The 23,069-nt window shown below is 41.4% G+C and overlaps 1 protein-coding gene across 1 annotated transcript in view; it reads right to left on the bottom strand.

The window, feature by feature from the left end:
- The window catches only part of FBN1 (fibrillin 1), a 236,126-nt gene that overhangs the window by 95,917 nt on the left and 117,140 nt on the right, over window positions 1-23,069 (bottom strand). The window contains exons 8-14 of the mRNA XM_006085996.3: window positions 22,040-22,165; window positions 16,166-16,324; window positions 11,863-12,042; window positions 11,086-11,226; window positions 9,005-9,124; window positions 5,671-5,796; window positions 3,491-3,613 (exon numbers count right to left, since the gene is read on the bottom strand). Of these exons, the coding sequence (XP_006086058.1) occupies window positions 3,491-3,613; window positions 5,671-5,796; window positions 9,005-9,124; window positions 11,086-11,226; window positions 11,863-12,042; window positions 16,166-16,324; window positions 22,040-22,165 (975 nt within the window). The remainder of the gene's footprint in view (window positions 1-3,490; window positions 3,614-5,670; window positions 5,797-9,004; window positions 9,125-11,085; window positions 11,227-11,862; window positions 12,043-16,165; window positions 16,325-22,039; window positions 22,166-23,069) is intronic.

Genomic DNA, 23,069 nt, shown 5'->3' with positions numbered 1-23,069 from the left:
GAATAGCAACACAAACCAAGAGAAATAACCTGGCTGAGTTTATTTCTTTTATGTAGAAAGCTATTTTAATAACATTCTCCTGAGGTATATATATATATATATTTATATATATATATATATTCCAAAATAAGAATCGCAAAAGCAAAAACAGAACTGGAAGCAGAAGAAAAGTGACGGCTAAAATACAAAGGATCTGGTGCAATGTTTCACATGGCAATTCTTCCGGGACTGCCAGGAATCTAGCTTGATAATAAACTGCACCTTTGACCTGGGCAGAAAGCTTTTCCTTTGGGCATCCAATACCCAGACTGGTATTCATTCTAGTATGCCCCAGGCCTTAGTTCTCTGGGACAATTAGCATGGCATTAAGAGACACAGAACTAAAGCCTCGATGACACACCATAGGACAGGAATAGAAAATGAATGCAGATTATTTTGATGACCATTCCTGGCCAACAACAGCACTGTAAGTAATTGGAACCCAGCAAAGAAAAACATTTCACAGGCATTACAAACACTTTATAGCAGGAGTCCTCAAACTACGGCCCGTGGGCCACATGCAAATACAAATATTGTATTTGTTCCCGTTTTGTTTTTTTTACTTCAAAATAAGATATGTGCAGTGTGCATAGGAATTTGTTCATAGCTTTTTTTTTAAACTATAGTCTGGCCCTCCAACGGTCTGAGGGACAGTGAACTGGCCCCCTGTTTAAAAAGTTTGAGGACCCCTGCTTTATAGTATCGTGTGTGCATTCTTAAGTGAACCTGATAAATGTCTTTACTGGATACATACCAATAATAGTAGTGATTCCCCCGCCCCCCCTTAATATAGGGAAATAGAGATGATACCAAAATTGTGTTTTGGAAAACATATAATACTTAGAAGCAAGTCATTTTATAACAACTCCTTTTATAATATACAACTGGTGTATGCAACTCTTTCCATTCTTTTGACCTTAAAAAGGCAAATTGAGACTGAAAACACCTCTGCCTTTTACTTAGCTTATGTTGTTTGGCACAAAATATATACAGATGGTCCAAGATTCTGTGTACAGATTTGTATGTAAAATGGCAGTTATATTTAAATACATGAACTCAAATTGGTCCAGTTATTTGAGTCACCTTTTGTTCAAGATGAGACCTACAGTAAAACAGTGGCAACTGCAACATGAAAAGTAACATGAAGGTTTTTTTGTGTGTGTTTTTACTGGGGACACAGATATAATACTGATTGCTGAAAGTGAGCAGCCTCAGCTTTCAAAAAGTGACCAGGGAGCCTGGTCAGTGTTGCTCAGGGGTTGAGTGTCGACCTATGAATCAGGAGGTCACTGGTTTGATTCCTGGTCAGGGCACATGCCCAGGTTGCAGGCTTGATCCCCAGTTGGGGGCATTGCCGCAGGAGGCAGCTAATCAATGTTTCTCTCTCATCATTGATATTTCTATCTCTCTCCCTTTCTTACTCTCTGAAATATATAAAAAATATATATTTGTTTTTAAGTGACCAAGGAGGCCATGCTGCTCATCAGATCAGTTAACTACAGAGATTGAATTAGCACAGTTTATTTGGCTTTGAACAATCACATCTTCGTGGGCTCAGAACTAAGTGCTCAGCACTAAGAGAAAAACCTTGTCCTGTGATGGCAAGAGAAAAACCATGGAAAATAAGAAAATCTGCATATAAGGAATTTTCTTTTTCCTTTATTCTTATTACAGTGTGTGTTCCATGTTCTCTATGCACCAGAAAAAAAGAAGACTGGTAAGAATATGGAGCATTTTCCCTCTCTCATTCTCTCTCTCTAGCTTTGATTCTTAAGCCAGACCGGTAAAGTCAGAACAAATCTTCCAAGTCATTAGGCACTTTCAGATGAATGGAACAACCTATCCTATATAATCCTATATAATAAAGAGCTAATATGCTAATTAGACCAAACAGCAGAACGACTGTCTGGATGACCTTCCTGGACGAAGCTGGGGCTGCGAGAGCCACGCCCCTTGCACGAATTTCATGCATCAGGCCTCTAGTTCATTGATAAGAAACTATGTCACTGGTTGCAAATAGTTACAAAAACTAGTTTCACCTATGAGGTCATAGTGTCTTCTGAAATAGTTCTATCACCATTCTCTATTGGCATACTTAATGCTGAGAGGCTATGGGCTGGCTCACTAGCAGCCTAAAGGCACTGAAAGTGAATCTTAGTGTGCTCTGTGGGTAGCTAAGAGGAGTGTGTGTTCTTGCTAAAGGTCTGCTCGCAAGGGAGCCTTCACATCTCTTCCCCTTTCTTTTTCACTTGTACAGCACTTGATCTGTACATTTTGGCACTCCGTTATGCTGTCTTACATTGCAGAATATTTCCATATGTTCATCTTGTCTTCCCAACTCTGAGTTTCTCCCTGTACAGGGCTCAAAAGTACAGAAACCAATTTTCTACCTCAAATTTGAAAACTCAAATGTTTTCCCTTGCTATGAAGACAGATTTGCTCAACATTAAGTTAAGTCACTGCTGTGAAGGTCATAGAGAATGTAGGTAAACAACCAAGAACTAGAAGCTCTTTAAAGCCTAGAGAACATGCACATCTTGCCAAAGACTTGATATAAGGCTTTCTTCCATAACACCTTTACCAAAGCTGTCCACCAGCTGGACAAGGGGCACCATCGAACTTTATCCTGCTTCCACACTCGTGAAGAGCTCGATGCTCTGTGCTCCCGCATCTGAACCTAGGAGCAAAAGGCTTTGTGTGCAGCACTTTAGCAGATTTCCGGGGCCTGTTTTGAGTGTGAGGTTTCCTGAGAAGTCTGGTTCCAACTCAGATCTTGAACCCAAGCGCAATAGCCTCTCACCCCTGACTAAATAAAGCAAGAGACTCTAAGCACAGATGGATCCCCTATGACTCTCCTTAGGACCCCAGATTTCAAAAGCACAAATGAAAATCTTCACTTTTGCTTCAATCCCTGGAGCAATGAAATTATTTCAAAAGCTACCAAGCTACACAATGGCACTTGGTTCATTTATCTGTTCTGCTTAATCCTGTTTCCCTTTTGTTTCATGATAAAGCCTAAATAAATTGTCCATGAAGAATTTTCTGTTCCTTAAGGTATGTGGAGGGAATCATGAAAAGAGATCACTGCAATGAGTCCACATTTTTTGATCCAGGTGAAGATGGAAGAGGTGGCAAAGGGAAGCCATCAAGGAGGCTAACTGCCATTATTCCCCAACTGCAAGGAAGGGGCAGACCCAGCTTATCCAAAAGGCACTCTCATCTGTTGGTAGACCAATTGGGCTCCTTTAAGGAGACCCCAAACATCCTTTCTGTAATAAGGACAGCCTCCTGGGCACTCATGGTAGCTCTTTGGATGGCTGGACTTAGGAAGTTGCGTAAGCCAGAATTAGGAGTAATTTAAATGGGGAGAATCAATAAGGAAAATGGTACCTCAAAGTAATATAGAGAGAAGGAAAAAGCAGAATATGATGTAGAGTTCTACAGCACAAACCTTTACAATAACGCCCATCTGATGCCAGCTGAAATCCAGGTTTGCAAATACATTTAAAACTGCCGTCTTCATTGATACACATTCCATTAAGGCACATGTTCCGTATGCTGCATTCATCCATATCTTAAAATACAAAAATACATTTTCTTAGGACCAGAAGAGTAAGCCTACAAAGGAAGCCAACCTAGATGGATATAATTGTTTCTTTACATTTCTTTCTTTTTTAAAATTATAGTCCAAGGCCGTGGTCGGCAAACTGCAGCTCGCGAGCCACATGCGGCTCTTTGGCCCCTTGAGTGTGGCTCTTCCTAAGCTTTAGGAGTACCCTAATGAAGTTAATAACAATGTACCTACCTATATAGTTTAAGTTTAAAAAATTTGGCTCTCAAAAGAAATTTCAATCGTTGCATTGTTGATATTTGGCTCTGTTGACTAATGAGTTTGCCGACCACTAAGGCTAATTATCATCCAAATTAGCACACAAACAGAGAGGGGCCATAGGAAATATGTATCTCAAGTTCTCAATTTTTGACATGTCCATGCAAACTATAAGGCTAAATTATTTTATGACATGTATATATAATACACATATATACATACATGTATACATACATATATATAAGTTCATATATAATTTTATGTCATAAAAACATACATATACATATTATGAAATCTGACTCAATAGAAACTACCAGGAATCTTTTAAGGAATATCAGTTTAAAAACTGAAAATGTGTTAGCAGCCTCATGGTTAAATTTACTTCACAGATCCATATTACTTCTCATATACCAAAAATAAAAAGTAAATAATGGAATTTTGAAATTTATTTAGGTGATTTCATGATTCTTTAAAAAGTGGAAACCAGAGCCCTGGCCTCTGTGGCTCATGTGGTTGGGCACTGTCCCATGCACTAAAAGGTTGCTGATTCCATTTCCGGGCAGGCCACATGCCCAGGTTGTGGGCTCCACCCATAGGGGGCATGCAGAAGGCAGCCTTCGCTGTTTCACATGGATGTTTCTCTCTCTCTCTCTCTCTCTCTCTCTCTCTCTCTCTCTCTCTCTCTCATTCTCCCACTTCCTCTCTCTAAAAATCAATCAATATATATAGTTTAAAAAGTGGAAACCAGAGAATCAGAGGACAGCTTGAAGTTTGAAGCAATTTCAAATAGGAGTAAGAAAAAATGTATTTTTAAAATGCAAGACTTGACTATGGATTACGGTCACGCCAGCTAACTTTTAAGGATCCTTTGACCATGAGGATATTTCTTTAAATTCATCAATATGTTATTTTATTTAATATTCAAGCTGTCTTGGGAGGCACTTGATCTAGACATGGTATGTTTTTACTTACCGGCATTAGTCAGATCAGTGTAATTTATGATTTTTTTTTAAACAGGATTCTATCCCAACCGAGAATTTTGGCATTACGTCTTTGAATTGAATCACTGAGATAATATTCTGCCAAAAATGTTTCTAAGAACAATTTTGAAATTCTTTTAATGTATGAATAGATTCTTGGGATCTTTCCCAAAGACGTTGGGAAAGATGATAAGGGCCATTCTTCATTTTTCACTGAAAGTCTAAGAAGTGGAAACTCATCAATAATTGCCATAGTTTCAATTTAGGAAAAAATGACAAGGGAAAAAGACAAAATATTTGAAACAGCCCAATTCAAAAAAATGAGGTGATTAATTCAAGAGATAATATAAAATTATGGATGGCTCTCTATAGTCAATTATTGTCTCAATCAAATTTTACATTTTCAGATACCCATTAGTAATATGTTATTACTAGGTAGACAGTTTAAACAAAAAGATCATATATGACTAAAGAATAAATGATGTGCCCTGCATTTTAAAAAATAATGTACAAGTTCTAATTATATAAAATTAGGAAGTAATGATTTATGCCACCTAAGTTTCATCATAACCAGGGATCTTTAAATGGCAAGCTCTCCTCCTATATTTAAAATGTATTTGACTCACAGAAATGTGAATTAAAGGCATGGATATTGTCGAAAATTATGCTTGCCTCCCAGATAACAATATGTGAAATATATTTGATATTTTGAACTTTCACTCAATGGTTGACTTGGTCTTGTTAAAGACATCTGATATTGACACTCACTGGAAGAAGGGAGATAATAGTATTATACTGTTATTGTTAGCATGCTGTCATTACCTTCACAGTTCTTCCCATCTCGTGTAACGTGAAAGCCCGCATTACACACACAATGGAAACTGCCGTCTGTGTTGATGCAACGTCCATTATTGCATATCCGGCCGTTTTGTAAACATTCATCAATGTCTAAAATCAAAGTTAAAGTAGAAGAGATAGATTTAGTGAGGGGGTTAAAAATTATTTTATTTCTCCCTCCCTCCAACTCCAAACTCATAATCTTAATCTTGGGTCATAATTACTAAATAATATTCTTCAACCATAAAGTTGGTATCAAATATTGTCAGAAATAAGATTACTGATTAGAGGTTGAAAGACATATGACAGAAGAAAAATGTCAACATAAGAGTACTCCCTCTAACTCTAATTTCTAATAAGACTCTTTAAACCTCGATTTATAAATAAAATAGATTCTTCTTCACCATTTTCCTAGCTGAGTTAATGAGCCAGTATACACCATTATTCATGTTGAACTTTGGCTGGCGTCCTTCAATACAGTTGCTTGTATGGAAAATAATACAATACTCAACAAAATATAATACAAGAATAAACTCGGTTTCATATATGAACAGCAGTAAACCTACTTTTGCCACATCCTGTATATGATAAAAAAGGCAGATCTGATAGCTATATCAGAATAATAAAACAGAAATGCCATTAAAAAAACATTTAATTCTATCTGAAAACCATCAATCACATGACTCTGAAATGTCTACCTTCCTGATGGCAGTTCTGGTCCAAGTACAATGTTATTGTTTATTCCTAGTCACTTTTCTAACTTCATGAGTATTCTAGCTACCAAATAAAACATTGGTACTGTGGGCATTTCCCTCTTTTTTTCTATTGTATTCAATATTATGCCAAAGTAAACAGCAGAGCTTGATGTGAAAGTGTTAAAGATGACAGTAACTGGAGTAAACGTATATCTGATCTCTCATTTAAAGATTGATAGTAAACCCAAATTGGACAAGACAGTGTCCTGGATTATCTGCTCCTCTCAGTTTCTAGGCTAGATACCTGGAGGAACATCAAAGAGGATGAACACAAACCGCCTGGTCCACATAGCACACAATCTTTGCCAGGGCTTATTCCCCAGAAGGCCGAGACCAGGGATCTGTGTAGAACCGGATGAGAGCAGACCTACCTCTCAGAGCCGAGACCACATGTGCCTGATTATAAGTGCCCTCAACACCCTCCGGAGGACAAGAATGTGCACTCATGGCACATGGGTTGTTCTGACTGTCTACCCCGCGTCTGCATGGTGTCTTGTGGTTGACCCTCAGGCGCACTTTCTTTCTGGGCAGACCCGGCAGTGGTTTCCACACGAGTCCTTGGACTAGCTGAGGCAGTCTGGGCTTTTCTTCTGTCTGATCTTTGTGCCAACAACCTCCGATCTTTTTCTCTCTCATTTATTTCTTAATCCTTGCTAAAATCTGACTTGCTCCACACTCCAAAAAAAATAGGAAAACCCACATATTCTTGAGGATAGGATAAAGAGTTCAGCGTTTTCTCTCCTAACTAATTTCTGAACACCCCAGGCTCCCTGCTGCTCTATAAGATGAATGAAAAGCTTGCCATTCAAAGTCTGTCTCTTCTGACCTCTATTCAGCCCATCATGTATTTCTCAATGAAGTACACAGCCTTTCTGACCATCTGTGGCAAGTATTTACCCAAATATGTGAGCATGTTATCCATTTTCTATGTTTGTGATAAGCTTATTAGTACTAGCTATTAACGAAGACAGTGCTGGAGGCTTTTAGGTAATCCTCAGTCTCTCATAAATCAATCCTCACATTAATGACAACAACATTCATCTCCACTGCTGGCTGTACCCTACGTGAGTGCTCCCGATAGTGTCTTCGAGTCATTTCCTTAATAGTGTGGACTTCCAACACATCGCTTTCCATTTGTTTTCTACTATTGCAAAAATGCCTAGTACACTGTTTGTACATGCCGTCCCACCAGCAAACGGATTCGATTTTAGAACCTTTTTAATATTTAAACAATATTGTTTAAATATTAAAAAGGTTCTAAAATCGAATAAATAATCTAACTATCCACATTTATAATTCAGTAAGTATGCTATTAATAGAAATATCAGCCGACTGAAATGCTACGTACTCCAGTTCTTTTCTGCTCAAAACTGCCAATTGCAAGTAGTGAACTAAAATATACCGCTGGCAGGCAATCTCCAACTCAGAACAAAATATAAAGATTTTGAAATTAGTCACTGATACAAACACTTATAACTTCTGTATGTCTTCAACTCATAGCTTTTGCTAAAAGAGGCAATAAAATTAACTCTTATGAATGGCTTACAAATTTTTAAGTCATACAAACCTCCCATCTTTCCTTGTATTTAATTTTAACAGGGAGTTTTCTTGCTTTTATCTGGCTTTACTGGATCAGTGATACAGCCCATTCTGTGCCAAATTTATAAAGATATAGATATATGAGTTCTCTGAGGGTGGGGAGTACCCCTTGGTACATCACAGTCAACCAATAAAAGGCATTTTGGGTGACTTGATATGTTCATGAAGAAACAAACCTGAAGGGAAATTTTCATGAGGAACCATTGATAACAGTGCTTCAAAAACTTTAATGTGCACATGGATCCCTGAGGATTATGTTAAATTTAAATGTGATTCTTCCTCGGCAGATCTGGGGTGGGACCTGAGATTCTGCACGTCCCACCAGCAAACGGGTGATGCAGCTGCTGACTACACTAGGAAGCAGCAAAGAAAGACTTACAGGCTACTTCCTTAGCCTTTAGACCAGGGGTGGGAACCTTTTTTCTGCCAAGGGCCATTTGGATGTTTATAACATCATTCTCAGGCCATACAAAATTATCAACTTAAAAATTAGCCTGCAATATTTGGTCAAACATTTAATTAACTCACCCTAATGCCTTGGCTGGGCCAAACCAAATGATTTCTCAGGCCTCAGACAGCCCACAGGCCGGACGTTCCCCAGCCCTGCTTTAGACCTTGCCATTAATAAATTAATTGCATCCACTTTCACCTGAGACTTTACGAGTCAACAAAAGACAATGCCATTCCCTAACTCTCAGCTAAAAAATTAACAGGCGATAGTGATGAGGCAAAAAAAAAAAGTAGTGAAAATCAGGACCTTCCTGCAGGCACAGAAGCTTCTTTTAAAATAATTTGAATGTCAGATTTTATGACAATGTCCTTTGAAGTAACAGTTATCTGGAGTGAGTGCGAAAATCAGTGACCATGTTAGCCGTTCCTGGTAAAGGTTAGTTAAACTCCACTGAAGTCCTTCGAAGCAAGTCCCTCACTGAGCACACAGGCCCCCCATCCCGGTGAGGACGTACCTCGACACTCGGTCCGGGTGAGCGTGCTCTGGTAGCCGGTGCGGCACTGGCAGGTGTAGGAGCCCTGGTTATTAATGCACTCTCCACCGGCACACGGGTTTTTCTCACATTCATCCACATCTGAAAAACACAGTATATTTTAGTAAGAAATCTGATAGCATAACTCATAACTCCAGGCCATTTTATTGGTTTCCTTTTTATGTTAAAACACTTTCGTTTTAAGAACTAAAGAGCGTAGTCAAAGGATCTCTTTTCTTTCCACTGCAGAGCGCCGTGTCACCAGCCACTTGAAGGCTGGTGGAGCAGTTAAAGTGTATTCTTCTCTTGTGTCATTTTTCAGAGAAAAATGCTGAACACGTAGCAACTCAACACTCCAAGCTAATAAACATTTTATCTTCCCTGAGTCTTGCCCAAAAGAATCAAACAGAGTAACACTTCAGAAGCGGCTTCTGGATAGGATTCTGAGTATCTCTTGAAGCCTGATTTTTCCATAAAAAAGTGTGACGCCATCTAAGCATCCCCTGCTGAACTCCACTGGGAACATTAGAACAAAACATGACCCCCGCTGTCCTCTAAAGGGCCATTCTCACCCATCATGGAGCCCTCCACCTCCTCCACCGTGTCCCCAGACAGGCTCCCACTAGTTTTACAGTCATGGCGAACTGTCAGTAGACTTAGAGGTAAACTGGTTTGCATTCCTCTATTGCAGTGGTTCTCAACCTTCTGGCCCTTTAAATACAGTTCCTCATGTTGTGACCCAACCATAAAATTATTTTCGTTGCTACTTCATAACTGTAATGTTGCTACTGTTATGAATTGTAATGTCAATATCTGATATGCAGGATGGTCTTACGTGACCCCTGTGAAAGGGTCGTTCGACCGCCAAAGGGGTCGTGGCCCACAGGTTGAGAACCGCTGCTCTATTGTAAAGGCGAGGAAGCTAAGGCTCACAGAGGATAAACTACCTGGCCCAGGTCACATGCTTCTTGTGGCAGGTGCAGGTCTGACCTCACACTCCCCAGCCCTGAGCTGGATGTTCCCTCTTCTGCCCAACTCAGGGTGACCTCTAGGGTCGAATGACTTTCCAATGGGCTGCTAGGGGGGCTTTCACATCGCCAGGGAACTCCATAGCACAAGAAACCAAGAACGACTGATTTTTGCCTGATTCATAATTTCAGAATTGGAATTTGAAACAGAACTAAGGGAAGAATTTATTATATTTTTAAACATTAGATGGCAACTGGGTTTTCTTAACAATATAAGGTCCCTGTGGGACATTTCCTCCCTTCACTAGCTTAAAGGTCTTGTCAACCATTTACAGTTTCTCTCTTCAGTTTTTAATAACTAGAGAGAATTGGTAAGTTGTCCATTTAAATTAGTAAAATGTGAAAAGATTTTATAATTTTGAGATACTTTTAATGCTCACGCATTTTAGTAAAATGAGTTAAACTGGGGTTACCAGCAAAGATTTGAATGTATTTTACAATAAAAGTTAAAAGTCACTGTGTTAGGCAGAATAATGGCCCCCAAATATGTTCATGTCCTAACCCCCAGGACCTGTACATGTGCTACATGGCCAAGGGGAATGAGGTTGCAGGTAAAATCAATGCTGCTAATCAGCAGATCTGAGCTGGGGAGGATCTCCTGGATCACACAGATCCCCCATGGTGATCACGAAGGTCCTTGAGTGGAAGGGGGGTTTGGGAGAGGGAACCAGAGAGTTAGAGACTGATCTGAGGACGTTACCCTGTTGGCTTTGAAGATAGAGGTAGGACCCCTCAGACAAGGAATACAGAAGGCTCCAGAAACTGGAAAAGGCAAAGAAATGAACTTTCCTGAGAGCCTCCAAGGGGAGCACAGCACTGTAACACCTTGCTGTCAGCCCCGTGAGACTGTGTTGGACTTCTAACCTACAGAACTATAAGATAATACATTTGTGTTGCCACTTGCAATGCCACTAACGTGTGATGCCACTAAGTTTGAGGTGACTCGTTACAGAGAATAGAAAACCTGTATAGTCAAGGAACAGAACAGAACACTGCAGTAACCACTTGCTACCAACCTAGCGATCTATTACATACCGATGCACTCCCCACGAAGGTCCAGCTGGAATCCTTTGTTGCACTCACACCGGTAGCTCCCAGGAGTTGGAATGCAGCGTCCGTTTTGACAGAGGTGACGAAACAACTGGCAGTAATCAGTGACGTTGACTGGCAGCACCCCTAAAGGAATCATATTAAATCCCATTAAAATGCTTTGTAACTAGGGCATCTTTCATCAGCACTTAATCTGGCAATGATGGGCAAGATGCTGGATCATAAAGGAAGGAGACCCTGGGCAAACAAAGGTCATCTGGCTTCAATAAAGCACACTTCCATCCTGCCCACAGAGATCGCATTGCACTGTGGCATACCTGGCCAGGTATCACCTGCTTCTCTGTCTACTCCTCCCCACCCCTTTTTCCACCCCAATCTCAAGATTCTAGGTTGGAGACATAAGGCAGTGAGTTATTGGCATTTACTTGCAAAACTGCTTTGTATGACTAATAACCCAAGGATAATTTTACACCTCCTCTATTAATTCATCCTGTAATCAGATTTAAATCTCTCCCAAATCTTTCCCACAGTTGACTGAAAACATCTATAACATAAAAGGACATTAATCTCTGGAGAATATGAAACCTCCCATTTTTAATCTAAGAACTAGGTAAATTGAGAAAGTTTTATACAACACTATATAAACTCAAAGTTAATCCAAGATTTGGTAAAATTATTTAATGACTAAAGCAGCATAACCAACAACAAAAAGTTAAGCTGACTAATGCAAGAAAAATTGCTAGATGACTTCTGAATTCTTACTTGGTGGTTCCCGAGATGGATACGGATAGTCCACTGGTGGTCGAAGGCCCGGAACGCCAGGTCCCGGAGGAAAGCCAGGAGGAACAGGGTGAACTGGAGGAATGGGGCCAATGGGTGGGGGAGGATATCCGGGTCTCTCGGGAATCACCATAGGGACAGAGCACAGCTTGTTGTAATCCTCTGGAAAAACACAACAGAACACAACAGCTAAGCTGTAGCATCTGTCATTGGTCCATGGAAATCATCCTTACTTTTCAAAGAAATCTTTGAATAGCACTGATCTTCAAACCTCGTAGGTCAACTGAAGAAAAGGAAAAAAGCCAACTGACTTCATTCCCATTCAGAATACCTACATCAGCAGCCATACTGGTACAATAATTCAAAACCCAAAACAACCTTACTAGGGGGTGTACCAATGCCTCCCCCAAACCCAGGAAGTCTTTAACTTATATCACAATTCACTTCAAAGGAGAAGAAATGCCACTTTCTCCATCTAGTCCTACCTGTGAATCCCAAAGGACTCTAAAGAGTACCCTTAAAAGCCCAGATTTTATTTCATGCGCAATGGAAAGCACTGGAGGTCTTCAGCAGGGTTAAGATGTGAGAAGATGAACATTTCCAGATCATTCTTGCTAACGTGGAAGATGTACTGGAGGGAGCCAAGAACCCGGGGCAAGACAATGATGACTGAACAAAGGTGGTAGTGATGGAATCAGACAGAAGTAGATAAATTTAAAGCACATTTTAGAGAATAATGGATAGTGCTTGGTGCAGGAGTAAATGTCAGAGTGGAGGGAAGAGGAAATTGAGAATGACTTCTAATTTCCTGGTTGTGCAATTGGGTAGATGCAGGCTCCGATCCCTGGGATGGGGAAAAGTGTGGTGGGGGTGGGTTTGGTGGGTGGAAGCTCTATGTTCCATCTGAACAGACCAGTTTTGAGATATCAGACATCCCAGTGCAGATGTCACACAGCATTTGTCTAAGAGAGTTTGAAGCCTAAAGAGAAGTCAGGCTGGGCATAAGTTTTGCAGTTATTAGTAGATGGGTGATACCTAAAGCCATAGAGATGGGTGAGCTCATCTAAGGAAGGGAATGCGGGGACAGAACCCCTGAGGAACACCTACTTGTGAAAGACAGCAGAGTGATGGTGAAGGAGGGGCCCACGGGGCCCAGGGGGTGGTGGTCTGCTGCTAATGCTGCCTAATGACCCTCTGAACCAGTACACCCTGATTCAGGCCGATTCCTATTTCCCACAATGCCATATCTTTATTAGAAGAAATTGTCTTTAGATCTGTGACACTTTTTGCCCCCTGGGCTTCCAAGCAGGTGTTTTTAAACAGTACCCAGGTTTCCAGAGAAGTATTCACTTAACTAATCAGTTTCATGTTTCCCACAAATAGCCATATTCTGTCATAGTAACCTTCCTTGAGAAAACTGACCATGCAATTTTTCATGTATTTTTACTTTCTTGCCAGAATATTGATAATTGTATTATCACTGTCACACAGAGATTCTCCCATAGTTACTTTCCATATTAGTTTAGTCCATTAATAGAAATTAGGCCAATATTTTTCATTTCGTTGTGGACTAAAGTCTGGTTTCTTCTAAGACACAGTAAAATGTCTTACTGAGTTACATTCATAGTTGAACCTCCCATGCTCAGCCTAGCCCTTAAATTGTGTCTTAAAATGCACTTAAGAGGAATCTGTTAATGTGCTGGATTTAATTGAATGCCAATTATATTAAAGGACTCGTTTTGCTTCCAAGCATCAAGCAGCCTTTCTTTCTTTTTTTTTTAGTCTTTCAGCATTTGTATAAAAGAAGTTCCATAGCTTATCATAATTTCTGCTAATTAGGTGGGTATATTACTTTAAGCACACCATTAAATGCATCGTGTCCTCTCCAGGAGAATGTATCAGACTGGGTCCTGTACTTTCTTCAATTTAATAACTATCCATTAAATGCCTTTACATTCAGGATCAGCAACCTGGGGCGAATTTTGTTCAGTTGATGTCCACCTTTCCCATCCCCATTTAACCCAGAGATGATACAGATTTTATTTTTTGAAGAGTAAAAAACTGACCTATCTAAAATATTCCTTCCTACGTCATCACTCTCTGTCAGAGGCCCAAGCTCTGTAGCACTGGTACTGGAACATTTGAGCAAACACACACCTACCCACAAATGTGTTTTATCTATCAGTCTGCTTTGCCCTGGGCCTACTTCAGCCTGTGCATCTTTCCTGGTACACCTAGGACCCAAGGGAACCAGGCCTTCTACCACGTGTGTCCCAAAGTAGGTCTTCAGGCACCTAAACCTGCTCCAGTTTTCTCTCTCCTCTACTCAAGCCTCAACATAGGAAGAAATCCACATTGCTGCTACTGATTCCTAAGTTAACATATGTATTTAAAAAGCAATTTTCCTGGTACCCAAGCCATACGTCTTAGTAGGAAGTCACGTGTGTCTAAACAGCGACCTACTAAATGGTCTCCCTAATGAATGAAGGAGGGTGGGTTATATTTTTAGGTCAGAGACCGTAAGCAAATCAAACAAAATATATGACTTGGTATATGTTAAAAGATATTGAAAGATTTTATTGCTTCTTTAACTCACACATATAATTCTCAGCAATAAACAGAAATTTTATAGCAACATCTGTGAGCAATTCTATAACCCTCGATAATGGGCAATTCGCATTCTGTGAGTAGCATACTCTAAAGTATTTCATTAACTCTGCATTATCCACCCTCACCTTCCTTTTCTCTCCCAAATGTCCCTGATTTAAACACACTTTTCAGGAATCAGGTTGAGAAGGAGATATAACCCCAGTTATAACTTAGAACTGCTGGGAAAGATGTCACTTAATAAATTGTTCATTCTACTGATTGCCTCCTATAAGCAAGATTTTGCTAAGTACTGTGGAAGTGTTAAAAAAAAAAGCATAAGGAACATGGGGCTATAATGATGTAGGAGACGTCCTAATGAGATTTACCAACTAGTGAAAACACAATGTATGAACACACAGAGGCACAAGGCAGAGCTGGTGGGACGGGTGCCGCAGCAGGAGCACAAGCCTGGAGCACTGAGGACAAAGCAGCAATTCCAGCTCGTTGTCTAGGGAGAGTATATGGACCAGGTCACCTTTGAGCCAATCCTTAACAGACAAGAGGGTAGATAATGAGCAGGATGGCAGGGGTGAGGAAGAGGAAGAAGGACCTGAACTGGGGAGAAGTGTTAAGAGAAAGGAACATTTGAGTTTAGAAATACTGTGACTGGGTTCAAGGAACACTGGATCACATTATGTAACTAGAAAATAAAGCTAGCCTGGCCAGCGTGGTTCAGTGGTTGGGCTATGAACCAGAAGGTCACGATTCGATTCCCAGTCCGGGTACATGTCCTGGTTGCGAGCTCGATCCCCAGTGTAGACCATGCAGGAGGCAGCCAATCAATGATTCTCTCTCAGTACTGATGTTTCTACCTCTCTCCCCCTCTTCCTTCCTCTCTGAAATCAATAAAATATATATTAAAAAAGAAAAGAAAGCTATTACAAAGAACAAGAGTTAAAAGATGAACAGGGAGCAGTTTTGGGGACTAAATATAAGGCTAAGTACTAAAATCTTATTTTCAAGAAATAAAGTGACTTAGACCAGTATATATGGCCTGACTTCGTCCTGGGAAAATTTTTCTGGACATCTTTCTCTACATTTTCCCCCAGACATAATTTTTTTAACTGAACTCCGGATGAGTTATGCTTTGGGAAATGTATGTGGCAGCTGTGGAGTTCACGGAGATCAGCTAGGAGGCTACCGCAATAGCCCAGACGCGGGAAAATGAACATTACGTGGAAATAAATATGACAGATGAAAGAGATATTGTAAAAAAAAAAAAAAGTCAACAGAACTTGGCAAGTAGGAAAAGGAAAGTGTCAGATGTTAGGGAAGGAGGAAATGTGTACCCAGAATAGCTCCCCTGAAAGGCTCTGGGAGAGCTGCGTTTTATTCGGAGCTTTGGAGGACTGCATGCGGCCAAAAGAAATAGATGCGAATAAGAGGGAGCAATTGCTTCCAGAAAAGGGTGCTGTTCGGCGGTCATAGGCAAGCGAAGTAAGAAGCTGTACCTGGAAGCAGTGTTATTGATATAGGCCTCTATTTTCCCAGTCCGTGACCTGGGGAAATTTTCCTGAATGTCATCTCTTATTTTTGGGAATCTTACTTACCTGGGTTTCCATGAAATCTGCCTCATGCACATTGCCACCAGGCCTGTGGGGGCCGAGTCGGGACAGTAAGCTGGGAGGGCTCTTACCAGTTGCTCTGATGGGACACATCTCAGGGGCGAGGGTGATCCCTGGAGACCAGCATCGGCCGATGTCACAGCAGCACTGCATTTTGGTTGTGGACTGTGGCATCTGGTTAGAACAGCGCCCGTTTGCCAGAGCCGTGTAACAGTATCCTGGGCGAACGTCTGAGAGAAGAAAGAAACACACACACACATCACTGAGATCAAACTGGTTACAACACTCTGCTGCCCGCCACCTCTGCATTTCCCATTTGGGCTCCGGCAGCAGGAACGGACACTCCTGCCCCTGGAAGGGAAGCTGCGAGCCCCGCTCAGGAACAATGCTCCGACAGAAACCCCGTCTTCGGCTCACACCTTGTGCCCCTGCGAGCTGGTGCACTTGGCCCAAGGCCCACATTCCAATCCCAAGGTGGGAACGAATGATTACAACCATATGTGCCATAGGAAAAGAGAGACTAAGAAAACCACGGCGGTGACAGTTAATTATTACAAAGACAGGTCTCTCTACTGAAGGGAGACTGTGTTGTCCTTGGTTTCAAATGATTTCATTCGAGCCCCTTTAGGCAAATATTGATATAAATCTATTTTAAAACAACATTAAGTCTGCACTATACTCTGCATTTCTAAAAGATCTTTCTTATTTTGCAGTCTGAAACTATGAGTCAGACTTGAGATTTTTTTTTTTTTAAGGAATGAGCCACTTTGCAGACAGATCCAATGCTTGCTAATCAAGATTTCCTTTTGTCCTGGGGCCCTAACGAATTTTATAAGGCACGAAATATTTACAAGTTCAAAATGTAGGCGATTCCAAGTTCTTAGTCCTATAGGAGACAATGGTTCTGGAAGCATTTATTTATTTATTTATTTTTGGCAGAAGGTATCATCCCAAAGCAACATGGGAAGACATATTTCTCTCTATAGATCACTTTTACTGGGTGACATCATGTCTGACTGTCATGACAACATTGACACACCGAAGTGCAACCCTGGGCTACCGAGAAGGAGCCAACTGAACACCTTGGTCTACCTGGCGCGCGTTAATGGTGTGCTTCTCTTCAAGTAAAGCACATCTCTGCACAGATAATACAAAATAATGTTCTGAAATGTAAATGATGTTTTACATATGTCTGTCATTTAAAAGAATATAAGTGGCAAATCCTTTTCTGAAGTGTGGAATTTTTTAATAGTAAAAAAATCTGCCCCTATGTTTCCTATAAGACTAAATATTAAACATTAAGTTTGCCCAAAGAGTTATACCTAGCATGGTTTTCATCTACATCATTCTTAGGAATGCAAAGCCTTCAAATCTTGATGACTGCAATCCTATATAATAAAAGCCCAGCGAGCGAATGGCAGAACAACCAGAATGACTGGTCGACCAGTTGCTATGATGCACACTGACCACCAGGGGGCAGACACTCAAGGCAAGAGCTGCCCCCTGGTGGTCAGTGCGCTCCCACAGTGGGAGTGCCGCTTGGCTGACCGGGATGAGCGGCTGCTCCCGCTGCAAACCTCGGGCCAACAACAGGCAGGAACCCGGGCTGGATCGATCACTGCCTCCTCCTCCCAGGCTCCTCCTCCTCGCTCCCTGCTGCCTCTTCCGGAAGCCTGCAGGCCTTGCAGTGCTGCCACTGGGCTCACAGAGCTGACCCCAGAGGCTGGGAGGCGGGATCGTGGCCACTGCAGGACTGAGGCCTACTCCACCGCCTCTCAGTGCTATTGTCCCTGGGCCCGGCCCCGACTGGGTCCCCTGGAGATCCAAGTGCTCCAGCTCCATGAAAGATGCTGGACCAGGGAGCAGCCACTCAGAGGGCAGGTCCACAGCCACTCGGCTGACCAGGATGAGCGGTGCTCCCACAGCGGGTCGATCCCCGCAGGCCACGCCCCCACCAGGGCACAAATCCCGTGCACTGGGCCTCTAGTAAATGAATAAAGTGAAATAAAATTTAAAAACCAGGCTAACTTAGAAGCAGTTACATTGTTAACATCAAGTGATAAAGGCTACAATAAGCCTAGACAAACTGTAAAACTATGGGTCCACTTGAAAGGGTGTAAGATCATTTCTGAAAAGGACTTAAAACCACTAGCAAGAATGAATGTGCTTTCCAGAAATTTTTTGTGATCCCAGTTCCTGCAGCTCTGGTCAGACTAATATTCTCAGCAAAGAGGCAGGACAAGTGTTATTCCAGGCTGGTCCAGGGTAGAGGGCGGGAGAGGGGTGCAGACAAGGCATGTTCTGTGAAGCCAAGGGTGGCACCTCCTCCTGAAGAAGTTGGAGAGATAGGAGTTATTACATTCTAGTTGGCAATGCCTTAAAGCCACTAGTACTTTGTATATTCAGGGATTGGTAAATATTTGAAGATCAGAAACCAAAGGCTGTTAAGAATGGAAAGAGATGTTAAAAACTGGCTTATATCCCAGCTTCCAATGAATTCGGTGGTCCAAACCCAGTGTAAACACTTGACCAAAATTTGTCTAATAATTTTCAGCATGGGTTATCTTTCAGAGAAAAGCTGGGGACAGCAAACTCATAATGGGCTAATGCCTATTATTTTGCAAATTAACTATGACACTATGTTACCGCTCCGCTGGCTATCTTATGTGTTAAATCACTGAGACTGAGACTCTTGATCAAAATGGTGAATGTTGAAAAAATTGTCAGCCATGTTTCGGTTGCCACAGTCCTTGATTTACAAATGGCACCTGCACATGCAATACTCATTTTGCTTTTGCTTTATTTTTTCCAGAAGGACAGCCTTTGTTAAAAATGCACACATTTATACAACTCAACATTTTAAAGAAAACCTATGGGCTAATAGGTAAAAGAAGAGAAAATCTGTGAAAACCAGACTCTATTTGGAGGAACTGAGCCCTGGGCACACCAGCCTGAAGTTCCCTATGTCATCAGGTAGCAATGCCATAGTAAGTGGGGAGAAAACCATTCTGGTGCCGGATCACTTTGCATGGAGGGTCAGGGGTGGATTCAGGATAATATGAAGACCTACGGAAGCCGAGGGAGAAGAATGTCAGGATTTGAAGGAGATAAAGGGAGGTAGGGGGAGCCGCAGACACCATCAGCTATTTTAAACCTGTCCTGGCCAAGACACCTAGCAGGAAAGGAACAGGAATTTCCCCCTCCCTCTCAGGACCCAGAAGCCACATCATGGCAGAACAAATATATTATAAATAGGTATTTGCAGGTCCTCCTAGCCTATCAACAGGCCTCTCTTATCCAATCACTAGCATCATTGTGTCCAGCCCAGAGTTAGGGGCAGTGAGGCCTAAACTAGGCACAGGACATCTTTGGGACCCTGGGAGTTGATGTGACAGACACACTACTATGAAAAGACAACCCTACACAAAGGGTCTTAGTGTGCCAACAAATGATCACAGAACAAAAAATAAAATAATCCTGCCAGAGCTTACAGAACACAGAGGGCACTGGGGCTGAGGAGGGCTGAGAGTCTCAGGATGTGCTGACAGAAGGTAACAGAATTGCATGCTTAGAAGAGATATATAAGGAAACACTGCAGACCACCATCTACATATGGGATTTTTCTATTGGTTAGATTTACTGATTCCAAACAGCCAACTTACCAGCTAACCTTGGATTTGTATATAAGTTGGAGACTAAATCTATTTTCCTGCCAATAGGGATTATTTGAGGGGGGTGTCTCTGTGGTTTACCATGGCAGGAAATATTAGCATTAGCAAAGGCAGATATGTCCTCTGGATAATTTTATATAATAAATTGCTAATTATGGGAACCAGAAAGTTCCAAAGAAGGAGAAACAGTGCTTGCCTGGAGGTATGGCAAGAAAGTTACTGCATGGGCTTCATCTGGGAGGAAGCAGTGGAAGGAGGCCAGACTGTGGACTGAGGCCCAGGCTGAAATCCAGCTCCCTCACTTACTAGTCACTTAAACAACTGGACCAACCTATTTACCTGGACTCTCTAAACCCCAGCTTCTTCCATCTATGGCACTGTCATGAACATTAAGTTAGGTAACTTCCACAAAGCACCTCATACCAAGGTGATCCATAATTTCCCTTCCCACCCTCTTCCTTTGTAAAAAATTAGCATAAATATATCTAGTAAAAAGAAAAAAAACTTTTAATGTAAGAAATCTGATATGTAAATGTGTTTTAACCATTTTAATGTCATTTGAGTCTCTCTTTGAAAGTTAAAAAAAAAATCTACCTATTTTCTGGCCAGGAAAGGACTTCTGATCTACCTCTGTGCTAAGCATATCCACTAGAGGCCATATGCTAATTGGGACTTTTTTGGGGGGGGAAAGGAACTATATATTGCACTTACCATTCTTTCACTGCAGTTCCTATTCTATGGATAGATCCTGGAAAATCCAGCAATCTGGGCACTCCCATTGTTTCTAAGGAAAAGTCAGATATCCTTCCCTCACTAGTTGTAGTTATCCAAATGTCAACTGTAAGAGACTGCCCTCGGCTTTCATTATATGTGACTAAGTAAAAAGGAATTCAGAATTTCAAGTGCAATTTCGTTTTGGTCTGAAATCCATGGCCTGTGGTGAGGATGTGAAGCTGAGTGTCTCCAAAAATATGGGCCAAAAACAAACATCAAAAGATAGCCTTCACTTTTCTCCAAGGCCATTTGCCACGGGCTTCCTAGCATTGTCCCAATGGTAATGACTTACTCATCTTGATATTCAACAAATACTTACTGAGTGCTACAACATAGGAGAAACTGTGCTGGGATATAAGGACAGCAGTTACTAGTCTTTAAGGGTAGCTTATGGCATAATTAGTGAGATAAAAACATGCAGATATAGAATTTCCCTATGAGGCCATTTGTGAGAAGCATGTCCCTGGGTAAGGGAGAAATAGCTTTCAGGTAAGCTGATCTGGAACACCCTCAAAGACAGAGGGCCTGAGAAGAATGTGAAAGGGAACTTGAGCTGGGAAGAAGGGTGTGTTGAGTGGTGGGTGCAACATGAATAATTACAGGCATGAAGGGATAAAAATGAATGGCCTGTTTGAGGGTGAGAAGCAGGAGCTGTGCTGACAACTTAGCGAGGTTGGGAGCGGGCAGAGAGCGAAGCTTCTTAGCTATCAGGCTGCACACTCTGGAACTGGAACTTTAGTCTAAAATAATCGGTTTTGAAGGGAGTCTTAGCAGTTGTTAAATCCAGCAGTTGTCAAATCTATTTTTTTAAACAACAAAACCCCTTATTTAATTAATATTTTTCATGGAAGTTTAACATTCAAACAGATAAAAACAGAGCTGGAGGGTGTGGATGTAGGGATTGGGGGTGGAAGGCAACAGCCCTCTCCACTCAGCCTCCCCATGTTCACAGCCCCCTCTCTAACTCCAGAAGCTCTGGGGGGCTTGCAGCACCTGAAGGATCCACTAATCTCCAAATCCTAATGGAAAACTACCAGAGCAAGAGAGTTATTTAATCAGAGCTCTACTTGAGGAAGATAAATCTGACAAGATAAATTGTAGAGAAGCCAGGGAGCGGGAAGACCAATGAAAAGATTATGGCAAAACTTCAGACCTGAATTAGTATAGGTCCCAGGAAATGACTGAAGGTTGGGGGTCAAAAGAGAGAAGAGTCAAGCAGGGCTTCAAGGTTTGACACTTGCATAACTGCAGGTTAATTCATAGCCTGAGGATATCTGTAGAGTCTCCTGGATCACCCCTCTCTATGGGAGGCAAAAATCCCCAAACAGGACCACAGGGTGCCTCTGCTCTTTCCAAGGGTGCTCGACTGTTTAATAGATTTCCATAAATGTACATTTTACATTAAGTGAGAAATTAAATGACCCCTTAACAGACTTGTTTAGAAAGATGTTATGGAACTAATTGACAGAAACCATGCACGCTGTTTACAATTAGACCTACCTACGCATCTGGTGCCATCGGAAGAGGTGTAGAAACCGGGGGGACATTTGCAAAAGTAGCTGCTGACTGTGTTGGTACATTCGCCCCCGTCACAGATTCCAGGAATGGTGCTGCACTCATCAATATCTGGAACATAAAGAAGAGTTTCGGTGCTCACAGGACACAATAGACAACTGCTTGTCACCCAAGGAATCAGATGTGACATTAGTCAAATAGTGTTGCCAGAAACAGCAATCTTTATAGAATAAAAGCTGCACATAAGAAAGTCAATTCAAAGAGTGGGTGCTTCTCTCAATATAGGTTTACCCAAGAAATTCACCAAATTCATTATAAAAGCAAAATAAAATAAATTTCCCCTTTAAGATCTAAAACTGTGTACTGCTATTTCACCAAGTAACTACAGCATGCTAACAGTCCAAATGTCACTTATTTTTAAATTCTGTTTTCTCCTTCCCTCTCCATGGTGTGCATTCAGTTAAGCTTCCTCTCTATTTACTTTATGGTCTGCATCAGTTCTTGCATTGCGTTTCAATCTGATTTCCCACAAAGCAGATACCAAAATCCCACAGAGAAGACCACGTGGTTTGAGTGATGACCAAACTTGGCCACGATGGAGCACTCTGACTGCCATTACGATGCTTCTCTGTGGGTTCAGGAGAGAGCGGGGGGGGGGGGGGAGAGACACTGGAATGCTCCACCCAGAACCCACAACAGTATTAAGAAGAAAGCACCTTTCTCAAAGTGTCCCTAAACGTTAATTTCTAAGTCATAAACTATCTATCAAAGATCCTGTGGGGAGATAGTGTCTATGGAAAGAAATCTTTTTCTACCTGATAGTATAAATGATTGCTACCATTCCTATTAAAAACACAATATATATCAATATCCAAAGAGGTTATTTATGTGATAGCATATACCAGAGAAAAGCCATTGTAAAACCAGAATTAATTTGGCCAGATGGCGAATCGTCTTTCACTTGCTGGCTAGGTCCGATGTGGACCCCTTACTGAAGATTATCGCAGCAACAATA

The sequence above is a fragment of the Myotis lucifugus genome, unplaced genomic scaffold (assembly GCF_000147115.1).
Source record: "Myotis lucifugus unplaced genomic scaffold, Myoluc2.0 scaffold_23, whole genome shotgun sequence".
NCBI lineage: Eukaryota > Metazoa > Chordata > Mammalia > Chiroptera > Vespertilionidae > Myotis > Myotis lucifugus.
Note: the sequence above shows the minus strand (reverse complement) of the source record. Positions and strands in the feature narration are given on the sequence as shown.